At 30.9% G+C, this 13,708-nt stretch overlaps 2 protein-coding genes across 4 annotated transcripts; one reads left to right on the top strand and one right to left on the bottom strand.

The window, feature by feature from the left end:
• Positions 1-349: 349 nt before the first annotated feature.
• On the top strand, positions 350-2,116 carry LOC100816505 (NDR1/HIN1-like protein 13). The gene has a single exon (XM_003527865.5). The coding sequence runs from the start codon at positions 1,061-1,063 to the stop codon at positions 1,838-1,840; it is 780 nt and encodes a 259-aa protein (XP_003527913.1). The 5' UTR covers positions 350-1,060; the 3' UTR covers positions 1,841-2,116.
• A 7,217-nt stretch (positions 2,117-9,333) lies between these two features.
• LOC100815979 (probable trehalose-phosphate phosphatase J) lies at positions 9,334-12,799 on the bottom strand. Of its 3 annotated transcripts, none has more exons than XM_003527864.4 (10): positions 12,058-12,799; positions 11,819-11,959; positions 11,653-11,724; positions 11,448-11,534; positions 11,289-11,354; positions 11,065-11,166; positions 10,789-10,936; positions 10,587-10,657; positions 10,358-10,450; positions 9,334-10,207 (listed from the first exon to the last, which is right to left on the bottom strand). In XM_003527864.4, exons 1-10 carry the CDS (start codon positions 12,319-12,321, stop codon positions 10,139-10,141), a joined length of 1,113 nt encoding a protein of 370 aa, XP_003527912.1. In that variant the 5' UTR covers positions 12,322-12,799; the 3' UTR covers positions 9,334-10,138. The 3 variants fall into 3 exon arrangements, with proteins under 3 accessions (XP_003527912.1, XP_006581545.1, XP_040872324.1); XM_006581482.3 differs by having other exon boundaries at positions 10,557-10,657; positions 12,058-12,798; XM_041016390.1 differs by lacking the exon at positions 9,334-10,207 and having other exon boundaries at positions 10,425-10,450; positions 10,542-10,657.
• Between the last annotated feature and the right edge of the window lie 909 nt (positions 12,800-13,708).

Raw genomic sequence — 13,708 nt, 5'->3', positions numbered from 1 at the left:
CTAACTCTCGATTGACCTGGAATAAAAAAAAAATTCAAATCCAAATCTAAATGCCCACAAACATTGAGTTATCCCACATTAATATAAAACATATCAATCTAAAATATTCAACAGAAAATGACAGCAAACCTAAATCAAGAAAGTAAAAGAAACAAAATTATGAAACCTCCTAGAAACGAAGCATATATAATAAATTTTATTTGAAAAAAATATTTCCATTCTGTTCTATTAAACTTTTATTCCCATCCTACACTTTGTTTTAAGAATAAACACCCGTATATAATAATATTGTTAAAAAATATATGTAATATTACGAACAAACTATTGTAAATAAAAGCTAGGCGGGAATTGATATAAATTAATTGAATTGTAGGCAGATTTATACAGATACTTAAGATTTGGGCTTTGGGCCTCCTTATGTAACTTTGTCTTAATCTCACAAAACTCAATTTTGTTTTGGGAGGGTGGTACATCACACTATTAACAATCATAGCTCCAATATAGGATTCTTTTTTTTCCTTTAGTGCAATGTTAGGCTGTTTTTTCCCCCTCTTAATTAAGTGTGTTTGCTTCATTTCATTTCTTTTTAGAGGAATATGTAATTGGCCTGTTGAAGAATCAAACCCCATCATATCGGTATACAAACTCATAGCAAATTAAATGAACTACAACCTGCTTGACGGATGATACCGTATAATTTTGGATTCATTTTCTACGGTTTTGTTATGATCTTCAGCATCATCCATATATAGGTCTCTATTTCATTTTTCCAATTCTGAAGAAATTGGCTAAAGTAGAACAAATCTAATTATCTATCTACCTATGGATGCACCTTTGTGTAATTGACACAGTTGACCCGTTCATATTGGAACATCTCCACAAACGTGACCCATTTTTTTCTCTCAATCACAGATTACCACCCCTCTCACGCATAGTGCATACACTAACGCCACTTTGACGCCCCCATGCAATCCACGCACCTCTTTACCTCTCTAATAACGTTCCCACCTTATTGCAACACCCTTTTTCCTGTCTCCTCCTCACCGCTCCTCATACTCTCATGGAGGAGCGGGTGTCTTCGTCATCGCTACCGTCGCCATCACCCCCACCTCTTGAAAAGAACCATAATACCGACAAACTCAAGTTACCAGACTTAGACCCTGGCACCTACGTTGTCCAGGTCCCCAAGGACCAAGTCTACCGTGTTCCGCCGCCGGAAAACGCCCAAATCGCCGAGAGCCATAAGAAATCTCCTCCCAACAAGGAAGCAAAAACGTCACGCTGCTGCTTGTGTTGCGTGTTGTTCTTCATTATATTCTTGGTCCTTGCAATTCTTCTCGGAGCCGTTCTAGGTGGTCTTTTTTCCATGTTACTCACACCAGAGGACCCTAAGTTTTCCATCACAAGCTTTAAGGTCGTGGAGACCAAGCCACACCCCAAATACGACGTCACTTTGGAAGTCCACAATCCAAATTCCGACGTGGGAATTTTGTATAATGGCAAAGGCCATGTCTCCCTCTCTCTAAGGCGACAAGAGAATATTGCTTCAGGAGCATACCCTACTTTCCGTCAAGACTCTCACGATACGACAACGTTTGGGCTAACTTTAACATCATCCTCAAAAGCCGGTCTCCCTAAGGAGGTGGAGGAAAGCGTCAGGAACGATAAGAAGAAAGTGAGTGTGACATTCTCGTTGGCCATTCACGCCCTAGCACACATGAAAATGGGCTTGTTGCGTAGTGGGACAATGAAATTCGATGTTACGTGCAAAGTGAAGTTGGATACGTTGGCCAAAACCACTCACGTACTCTCTCAACAATGCGAAACTAAACGACACTAGCTGGCTAGATTCGTAGATATATATTTATCTATATCGGACTCTTCACTTGAATTTCATTTCAGCTGTTTTAAAGTTTCCTTCTTCGGTAATGCTTTGGTTTAATTTTGACCGAACTTCCGTATTATAGTAATCGCAAAAGGTTGTATGTATGTATATATGTTCTAAATATATATTTATTAATCCTTTGTGTATATTAGCTGCCTATTATCATTTTTATGTTTTGTCAAAGTAGATGTTAAAAATTTTATATAAGCTAAATTGATTAAATAATATGTGAGTTTTTGTAAATCTTTATTATTTATATTTGATTTTTACGGATAAAAAAATATGTTATCTCATATGAATGAATTTTTTTATTTAATGTTGAATAATCATATCCGTATAATAAACTCTTACGATCATTTTTATGCACTCATCTTTATTTATTATTATATTACTCGTCTTATCCTTTCTTAAAAATAAGAAGCAGGTGCAGGGTAATGTAAACTCATGATAATCCTCTTATCTCTAATAGTCGATGTTCAGTTGAAAATGTAAATCAAGTTCAATGAACAAACAACTATCTTACTGAAAATTAATGTGGTGATCTGAAAAGACAAAAGATGTACAACATCAAAATGCTAAGTATTAAACGCTACGCGAGAGAGGGTAATTAGTGAGGTTAAAAATTCTAATTGTGATAAATAAAATAATAAATATTATTTGTTGGTTCATGTAAACGTATGCTCCTATTTTTTTTTGTCTCTACAATTATTTTGTCTTTCATCTGACAACTTTTAAATTGTTTATTTTGTTTTTGTAGTAAGAGCCTATTACAAAAGATAATTCTTTCAGGGACTAGTAACAAAAAAGCATAAGCATATATGGTGATTGCTGAAGAACCCAATAAGATATTTAAGATATTTATGCCTAAGGTCACGTCTGAAAGAACTTATGAACAACTTATTTAAATTCTGCTTAATGCATACAGTTTTTTCCTTTTTAATTAAATGAAAAAAATGTATCATTATCAATATTTTCTTTTCCTTTATTTTTTTTTTAATTTCTCTCCCCCAAACATACTGTTCCCAGGCTCTCACGAGTTAATTCTGCTCAATCTTTTTCTTGTGTAAAAATAAAATATGGTCAAAAGAAATGTAGCAGGAAAATCATTTTCCTATGTAAAAAAAAACCCTAGTTTTTCAGGTGGGGTATATATGTTCTCTAACTCGAACAACATTTATAAAGTGCAAAACACTGGATGTCTGGAGTTTCTTGAGTCCATAAATGTGAAAAGGAGATACCAAACGTTTGAGATATGTCCAAACACAAACACCCCTCTTATGAAGCGCTCAGTGATCTACACATTAAAAGTTTCAGCTTCTGGGAAAGGTAAGGTAAAATGCCAGCCCATATAAGCATTTTCTTTGGCATTGTATAGTCACCAAAGTGAGGTGCTTGCTCGTTATGGTTACATCAGTCCCTTTGAGGAGCTGGCTTGGATGCCGAAAGCTATGCTATAAAGCCTTTGTTATTTGTTTTTTTTATGCACATAGATTTATGGCTAATCACTTTCTGGTACTTGTCCTTCTAATAATTCTTTTATGCAAATTAAAATCATCCACTGTTTTGCTCCCTGCAACAGCAACAATAATTCGGCCATATGCGCTTATCCAATTATTAATTCCAAAATGGTGCTAACCAACAACTTACCATTAATCGACATCGTACGAAGTTTGTCTTATTTTGGACATTGCATACACACAACAATATATGAACAACCAAAACCTATATAAGCTCGACCCTCTATGCGGGGACCAATTCATGTCCCTATGACCATGAAGATCCATTATTGAGTATCTCCATGGTAAAATAAAGCATTTGCAGAGAACCACATGGCTGGTAGCTGGTAGCTACCTAGTTAATTGTTAAAAGGAAGAACTTGACCAATATTTAATTAAACAATAACAAAGGTTACTAGGGTGTGGGAGTTTTTTATGGTGGGGAATGGAAAAGCTTTAAATATATATATATCGAAATAAGATGGGTTTGGTATTGTCAAGTAGAGTGTAATCTAGTAATTCAACTTTCTTGGGTTTATTGCTAGCATAAAGGTTATAACCTACGACACATGAAAGGCGTATAAATCTTAAATTGCCTCGATATAAGTATAACCCATAATAGGAAAAATAAAACATAGCAGGTTGGCTTTATATTTTTAGCTCTCTCAACTAATGAATAATAGTTAACATGAATGAAAGCTGTTGGTCTTTAGCATAATTAATCAAATTAAGTGTGATGAGGTGTTCAGATGGATGCGTTGGGGGAGTGCCCGTCTTCTACCAATAATTGGAGCTTCTAAGACTTAGTTTATTTCAGTTTAATTAAGGCACCAATGATGAAACTGAATCTAGTGGAAACCTATCTTTACGCGTATGAAAATGAAGGGCTGGGTTCTGAGGCTTGGAAGCATGTTTGGTGTCCCCATTAAGCATCCCAATGTCTTCTGCAAAATAAGCACTTTGAGTGGATTCCAACTCCTCCTCAACCATTTATAAGATTCACAAAGTAGTGGGTTTCCCTTTCACACACCTAACCCTTTGAAAACAACCCATTAAACTAAAAATCAGATCTCTTCCATTTTATAATATATTACTATTTTGAGATTCCACTTTGATGATATTTGATTGAGGTGGGGCTCTAACAAATCTGGGTGCCCAGTGGTTTAGTACACCATCTCTTTGTGAGAAAATTAAAGGTTCTGTTTCAGTTCAATATCCTAATTAAACAAAGGGTGGGGCTTCCAATTGTTAATAGTAAGGGATCGATGTTGGGAATTAGAGTCTTTATCAGCCCTCTGCCGTAATAAGTGCTTCTTTTAATTAGTTTATTAATGTCCCAGATCTTCACTTTATAGCTTTAGGAACTGTCTTAAACATATAATCAAGATCACAATTATAAAAAAATATGCTCCAGATTTGGAGTTCCTGGCTCCCTGTGGTGGAACTCTCTCAACTCAATATAATCCAATTACATATATAGTTTTTATTAATTAATTTAATTAACCCTTGTACCTAGCTATGCCTCTTTCTAAATTCTTGTCTGGCAAAAGGATGATGATAGAGGGCTAGTATACAAGTTGGGAGGTACAGGAACGAGCAGGTTTATCTATAGTGAGAATCTGAGACTATTATTGTCATGTACTATATCTATATGACTATATCCCGTTCAATTTTAATTTCCTATATTTGGTAATTACTTGACTAAGTTCACAGCACTTGGACCATGTAGTGGAATAGGGTTGAGGGCAATAATGGAAGTGTCTTTGAGGGCTTTATGACTCAATGATGGATGTACGCTAGGGTTATTAATCCTTTTGACATGTTAGTTGTCTTATTTGCGAGTTTAGTAATGCGATGCATAATTCAGGACAAGAAACAGCAGAAGGAAAACAAAGTACAGAAACATATGGATAATGATAATCAAAGATAGAGAAATCACAATGGATCGCGCAGTTATAGTGATATGATTTTTAAAATATATATTAACCAAATAGAATTTAGAAACACATCTATTATTATGATGCAAAACACACACAGACCGTGAGATAGACCATTTCTATATAAGAGAACTAGAAAAGTAAAGCCAGGTCATATATTCGTGTACGAATGGTCAAAAACTCCAAATTTTAATGTCACGTAACTATTTAGAAAAATAACGTGTAAAAAATGAACATAATTTAATATTTTAATATTAACTATTTATAATAAGATCTGATAGTGTTTTTTTTTTTTTACAAAACTAATAAGATCTAATAGTTAATATGTAATATTTCTCCCATTTTCACATAAAAAAAAATCGTATTATAAATAGATTTTAACGTTGGCGTTAATCAGTAGATTTTTTACACAAGATGGCAACGCAAAAAAGACTTTTTTGGGTAGGGAGGTGAAATAGATTTTAATTAATCTTAGCCATTCAAATAAAATATAATAAACTATATTTATTGTTATTCTTTCTCACTGTAACCAAAAGTTCTTATAATCAAACATGCTTAATTTTTTTTCCACTATCATAGAATGCGGTTTTTGTCTCTTAATTATAATCTAATATGCTTAATATAATAAACTATGATTAAAAGAGGAAATTCACTTTCAAGAATGCTAATTCAAAACATATAATATGTTTGAATTAACATTCGTGAAATTCACTAGCAATGTATTTAAAAGCGGATAAGATAATGAAAATTAAATATTTATTATATTAAAATTATAAAATATAGTGATTTAAAAATATTTATGATAAAAATAAATTATTTTTAATCCATAATTTTTTAATTAAAATTAGTGTGTTAAATATTGTTTTGGTAAAAATTTATAAAATATTCACATGTAGAGAACATTAATTAATAGTTATTTTTTATTAAAATAGTAAAAATTACAATTGTTAGTAAATAGCTATTAACGTAAGGAGAGACTCTGTACCAAAAAAATAAAATAGGGTGAGACTCAATAGAGTTTAATATATTTATTAACCTTCTTTTTTTATGTCTGGAAATATTTAAATTTTGAGAAAGATATTTCTTTTTACCAATAAATTATTATTTATTCTTGTTATTAAAATGATCCGTTTCAATTTGAAAACATTTCAACTTTTATTAGAAATTATACTAACACTTTCAATGAAATCAATTTCTTTTTGTTGCAATATCAACTACAAATAATAGTTATGAATACATATAATTAAAGTAATTACTACGTAGATTATAAATAATGTTACATAATAAACACATGACTGTCGTCAATTAATTTTAAAAAAAAAATATTTATTAATTATTATTTAATTTTTAAAAGGTATAAATTATATATTATTACATGATTCCTCTCCCATATCTGAATAAAATAAGATATATTAAACAGAATAAATTTAAAAAAAAAGAGTTTTCGTATGTGATAAAAACAGTTTTAAGAGAGTTATTTACAAAATGAGATTAAATGATAATATAATTTATATTTTAAAATTTTAAATTAATACAAATTTAGAATATATCATAAAATTAAAAAAGTGAGACATATAAATATTTTATCCAGGACACGAAAATTATCTGTCATCCATCCATGGTGAGATTGAGAAAGATATACGCCAGCCAAGATGTACGATTTACATATTAAAGCTTGCTGTGTATAGAACACATACACTGATTTTTTTTTTCTTGGTTACACAATGAAAATTTATTTTTCTCACTTTGATTTTTTTTATGCTTGTCACTCAAGGATTTGTGATCAGATCGACCATCACATGTTACAGCACGATTCCTGATGGCAAGGATCGAAGTTCACGTGTAAAGGTTTTTATTTCCATTGTTTTTAATCAAATAAAATAATAACACTATTTAATTTCATGTTTATTATATTTTAAAAACACTCAAAAATTTAAACTATATGTTATTTTTCGTCATTTTTTTTTATCGATATTTCATCCTTTTAACTTTATCAAAACTTTGTAGGAAGAAAAAATATCAAACACTAAGCTACATTTTGATTGATGAAAATGGATGAAAATAATGAAATACAGTGAAATGAAATTAAACAGAATCATGTTACATATGAAATATAATAAAACTTAATGAAATACATATTATATTTTATTTTATTCTATTTAAACATTTTCATTTTTTCTTTACTTTAAGATATGGGACATAATCATCTTTTATACTATTATAAAATATTTAGATAACAAATAATATTTCCATCATATTTCATTTTACCTTATTTTATTTCATCCATTATTAATAAATAATCAAACATAACCTTTTTATAACCTATTTTACGTCAAGCATTATTTTTAATATGAAATTTATGGCTAAATTAATTTGAAAAAATATTAATTGTTTTTTAATAGCTTAAAATTAATTTTAACAACCCAATTATTTTATTTTAAAAAATTTTAAATGATTAATTAATTAAATAATAAATATTTAAAATTCACTTAAAACACTTTGCTCGTAACTATACGTTAACAGCTGTCATCCAAACATGAGTCCAATCTCAACACGCCTGCAGTCTTCAAGCTCGGAGTGCTATATAACACTGTTACACTGGTGACACAAGAAGTATCTTTACAGAGAAATTTTTTAAGCACAAGATACTTCTCATGCGTGCATGTGTGTGTCAGTGTATATGTTAGTGAGAAAGAATGAGAGATGAGAAATTAAAGAATTTATCTTAACTATTTAATGTTATTCTAAATTTAAGCAAAATTAATCATTAAAACTTTCTTATATATGTTCTTACAATTCATAAGTGTTGCTGCTTTTCTTTTTTTCTTTTTATTTATTCCCTCTGATCTAGGAGTATATATATAACCTCAATTACGCCAATCAAATTTTAAAATGTAATTGATATGTAATTTTTAAAATTTTGTCATTAATGGCAAAATTTTGTCCCTAAATTGTTTAGTTTCTTGTATATAGGATTTGTTTTGTGATGAGAGATTTGGGTAGTTTATATGATATCTATGTTTAAATTTAATTACTATCATCATGCATTATATATATATAATGATGTAAAATAAACATATTTATGTGAAATATAAGAATATCTTATGAACCATTGTAGATAAACTGAGAAAATTAAAATTAGTTATATCGAGTAACAATATATCACTGCAGAAATTTGATACACATACGATATTTATTTATTTTATTTTGAAATAATTTTAAAATAAATAAAAACTCATATATGAATTTTACGTATACTTATTATTATTTTTTCCTTATAAAACAGATAATATGATCTTTTATGTTAATATAACCCTTAATTGGTTAGAAATCATTAAACATATTTTATTATATACTTCTAAATATTGAATGTAGTAGCATAGTTTTTTAATGTATTAAATATTTTCTTTTTTAACATGTTTTTATTTTATTTCCCTAATTAGGACATTAGTTATTATATTATGGAAATGAGCGTAAAAGACACCAAGTTCAAGATTTTACGCATGGTTTTTGTATCTTTTGTTATCTTTAGCCTTCTGCCTTCATACAGTAACATTTTAATTAGTAAATACTTCATCCTCCGTGTAATTATAATCATCATCTTACATTATTTTATAAAAATAATAATAATAATAATAAATAGATTAAAAAAATAACAATTTTACAAAAAATATTTTTGTTTGTTAAAAAATAATTGCATAAAGTTAACTTAATCATCATTAATTATTTTAGTTTGTTTTATTCATATTAATATATTATAATAAATATACTAAGTAAAAATAAGTAATTAATGTTATATTAAAAAACTAAAAATGATAGTTATTTTAAAGCTAATAACGTATTATTATAGGATGGAGAAAGTAACTGCGTATTACTTTCAGTTTTCTTTAAAAGAACGTTTTATTTAAAATAACAATAATTATTTAATTTAAATTATATCTCTAATTTATGTTTATTTCTTAAATACTATTCTACTTAAATGAGAAGTAAAAGATAATAAAAATATATTACGAAATTTTAAAAAATACTATCCATTTATTGATCGAGGTTCATGATGTCCTAAAATAGTGGTATTAATTACTGCACTGTATATACAGTTAAAGATGAACTACAAATTTGCGGTCTCTCATAATTGAGTTTGGTTTGTGTCTGATACGAGTAAGAACAAGATGGAAAATTAAAGAAATGGAACTTAATAAAAATTTAGATTTACAAATACATGTAACACCTCTTTAATGTAAAAAGCAAAAAAAGATACTCTATTAAATAAAAAAGATAATGAAAAAGGCGTTGTTTTTGCAGTATAAATATTCACTGAGATGGGTATATATATATGCCATACGTCGAGCAGTCAAGGAAAACCATCGATGAGGGGGATCAAATGAACTGAATGATCACTAATATGAAATGTTTGTAAGGATTATTACCGCATTAAAATGTCTAAACTAACTCATTTAATTTACTAGTATTTCTGAATGTCTAAATCGGCTTTTGAAGTTGGAGATCAATTGTAGTTATCTTTTTCAGTATATATATTGGCCACATGTACGATAAGTACAATTCATGGCAACAAAGTTGACGGGGGCCATTTGCAACTGCGGCATAAAACATCTGCCTTTCACTATCCGCATGCGCATGCAAACGTGTGTAGGAATCTATTTGTTCGGACTTTGTCCTTAAAAATTTAATAATAATAATGGAATAATGCTATTTCCATTATCAACAAGAAAAAAAAGTGATAAAATTCGATCACCCCTTCACCATTCTAAGGTGGTGGTGTCAATTCTTTGAACTGATCATCTACATCCATCCTACAAACTCTATACACTTGCGGGAGTCACAGTACTCGATCTTTTCCACTCCACCAAACGCCGCAAGAATTGCTCAACCTGTAAATGTGACCATTAAGATATTTGTTAATTACATTATATATTTCTTAGATTCACCATTCACAATAAATATATACAAGATTGATGCGTGAATTAAACATTTAAATTATTATAATAAATTGTGGTGGATATTGAATATATAGCACTTGCCTCTGATGGATCTTGCAAGGAATAGGAAGCATCTGTTTCTTTTGCAACTCTAGAAACAAGAATCCCAATTCCTTGACCCCTACTGCGCAAAACCTGTTAATTATATTATATCCATAATGTTAACAAGTCAATTAATAAACATATGCAGGTGAAAATGAAATATATAGAATAGCAATATATATACTTTTAACTAACTAACTAGCAAGCTAGGCGTGGCAGCATTTGTTACCCTAAAAGCATCCTCATCAGTTCGATCATCACCAATATAGATTGGAAATACATCATTCGAATTCTCGTACCCTAGAAATATGCAAATAGTATTATTATAGTGAATCAGAACAAACATATGACTTATATATGTAGCATAGCTAGGTGAGATATCAAAGTAGGGCTATTTTTGCATGAATTAATATATATAGTTATCTACTCACCTAATGATTCTAACAAAAATTCAAGAGCCTTGCCCTTGTCCCATTTGATGGTTGGACGGATCTCTAGCACTTTTCTCCCTTGGGTTAGCCTAAGTTGTGGATACTCAATGAGCACCAATCTAACTTTCTCCGCCAACGCTGCCCAACTCTAAGGAAAAAACAGAGTACAAATTTTTTTTAAAAAAATGGTTTCCGAACAATTAAAGTTTTTTGGCGTGTGCGTGTGGGTTTGGTAATTCTATTGATTCAACAATTATATGGTAAGTTGACTGGTACCTTTTCGTCAACACAACGAAAGTGCACGGACAAGCAAAACTTATTGTTCTCAACCTTAGCCCCTGGGACAGTCTTCGTTTTTTCTAACAAGATCTTGTACACCTGAAAAATTATTTTTTGATAACGTACGACGCGGTTAATATCTGATGTGCTGCCACAGGCCAATTTGGGAGGAAATGAAATAGAGGTTTGCATTTAGATAAAAGAAAAAAGAGAAAACCAACCTCATCGATCATTGGCAGGAATTGACTCGCGGGTTGGAACAGCACTGCTTTATTATTATTATTACCCTGAAACAAAGCAACAAATGGCAAAGCTAAGCAGAAAGAAACAGAAAGATAGAATCTTCAACACACTGATTAGTTTCAGAAACTCTCTCTCACTTGCTTTGGACTTTTTGTTGGACCAGTGATGTCCATGCCATGGCTTCCCGCATAGTAAAGTTCTGCCAATTTTACAAAGTTATATACCTGAAAAATATAAATCAGAAAGAACTCCAATTAAATCTCTCAAGAGAAGAAAAATAAAGAATCATTTAATCACTTCCATGTCACTTTTTGTACTTATTTTTCTTTGAAGAAAATGTACCTTGTCTCTGCACCTTCCAGTCACGATTGCTGTGGGAAAATGTCTTGCTATACCCTTTAGTGTTGCTCTCATCTAATTTGAGAAACCAAAGTCTCAGATTAATCACAAACATAAGCTTTATTCAATGGATATGAGTATAAGAGAAAAATGGGAACAAAAGGAAAACCTTTCTAGTCATGAAAGCCTTATTCGGATCTGCAACAATTGGAGAGAGAGTTCCATCGTAGTCAAGAAAAACTACAATTTGCTTTCCTTTGGCACTATATACTATCTGTTCAAAGGTGTTCAGAGCTGAAGGGTGATAAAGCTGCAAAGAGTGGTGAAATAGAAGCAGAGTCAGGTGATGAGCATAACCACACAGAGAATCATAAACCATGTAACATGTTCATCATATGTTGTGCTTACAATCCAAGATCTTTTTTCTTGGCTTTCTGATTTGGCACGAGTTGGGGAAGAAGCTCTCATTGAATCAATCCATGCACTAACTTTGGCTCCTTCCAATCTTTTCACAAGATTTTTATTATGGGGCAGCCCCCAAAACCCACCAAGCACAGCCATGGATTCTGGTACTGTTGCACTTGGCAACACGGTTGAGTTTGAAATGGAAGCTGCCATGGCAATCAGCGTGTTAATAACCTCATGAGTCACCACATTTTGGTTCGTCATCATATCTATCTTCCTTTCCTTCAAAATTCAAATTAACCCTTTTGATAGAATAAAGAAATTGGAAAATGTAAAAGGAAATTTGGAAGAAACTGCTTAGGCAGAATAATATTGGAAATAAAAGGGAGGGGTGTGGAGAAGGAGTGGAAAAACAGAGAAGAGAAAAGATGAAGGTTGATTGTGGTACGTGGCTTATTACTCTGCTGAATAAGGCCTTTTATAGAATGAAAAAAGTTGCTAGGAAAAAAATCAGAGTTGATTTTACTAGTTGGCTTTGCCTAGCCAAGTCACGAACGAGGCAGGTGTGTCTGGTCAATTTATAAACTTAGGCTTCACGGCACAAACCGACGAAACAACCACTTCTCTTCTCTTCTCTTCTTCTTGTACTTTTCAGCAACCATATACTAAATATGCAATATAGGAGGGGCCACCATCATGATCCCCCACACAGCTACCCTCCTTTTTTATTTTCTTTTTCTGCTGTAAAAAAAAAGTGTACATAATAATTTGGAACCTGCACTGCAAGGATCGTGTAGTTTCGTTACATTTTTACCACTTATTATATGCATTATCCTGTAGTCCAAGTTAAAAGGACACCACATTTCCAAGCGGAGACCGCTTCTTTTTATTGTTTTGTGTTATCAGAAAAGATTCTTGGATGATGAATATGTGGTTTGCATAACTAGTTTTACTTTTACTTATTACTCAAGTCAATATTGAATAATCCTAATAGTTTGCGTCCTCAATAATCTTACAAAAATAATGGAATAGTGTTACGGGCAGTTTTATATTAATTAATGATATGAGAATCAGGGTTTTAGATTTGACTAGAGGAGGAACAATTGAATGGTGAAACAGAAAGGGGTTTTGCTGTTTCTGTACTGTGCAAAGCAAGACCATTCGAAATTGGTTGCACTTAGGGGTGAAAATAGGTGAAAATAGGTCAGGTCAGGCTTTGAAATGCCTCAGCCTAGTCTACGTAAATCTTTGAGGTCTGAGCCTGATCTATAGTCTATCAAAGACTTTTATTTTGACTCGGCCTGGCCTTTTTAAAAGTATGGTCTCTGATAGCCTTTTTAAAAGTCTTATTCATAATAAATATTTAATATTTTATGGAGTAGGAAAGTTAAAAAAAAAGTCAATCAAAATAATAAGGAATATAAAAGTACACATGACTCACACTTAAATTATAATTAAAGTCCTAAATTGTAATTGAAATCTGATAGTTTCAAAAAAAATTAATTGTATCCAAAAAATAATATTATATATTGGTATCCAAAAAATAATATATATATATATATATATATATATATATATATATATATATATATATATATATGCCAGTCTATCAAGTTTATAAGGCTTTTTAATAAGCCTAAGCCTAGTCTATTTA

This window comes from Glycine max, chromosome 6 (assembly GCF_000004515.6).
Source record: "Glycine max cultivar Williams 82 chromosome 6, Glycine_max_v4.0, whole genome shotgun sequence".
NCBI lineage: Eukaryota > Viridiplantae > Streptophyta > Magnoliopsida > Fabales > Fabaceae > Glycine > Glycine max.
This window is presented reverse-complemented; position numbering and strand designations above follow the sequence as displayed.

What these genes read in the sequence shown, in the direction of transcription:
- LOC100815979 (XM_006581482.3), bottom strand. Translation starts at nt 12,321, where the DNA reads ATGATGACGAACCAAAATGTGGTGACTCATGAGGTTATTAACACGCTG. An exon ending in TCCTGCCAATGATCGATGAG is followed by an intron (nt 11,167 to 11,288) that starts GTTGGTTTTCTC and finishes ATAATTTTTCAG; the next exon opens with GTGTACAAGATCTTGTTAGA. An exon ending in ATTTTTGTTAGAATCATTAG is followed by an intron (nt 10,658 to 10,788) that starts GTGAGTAGATAA and finishes GCATATTTCTAG; the next exon opens with GGTACGAGAATTCGAATGAT.
- LOC100816505 (XM_003527865.5), top strand. Translation starts at nt 1,061, where the DNA reads ATGGAGGAGCGGGTGTCTTCGTCATCGCTACCGTCGCCATCACCCCCA.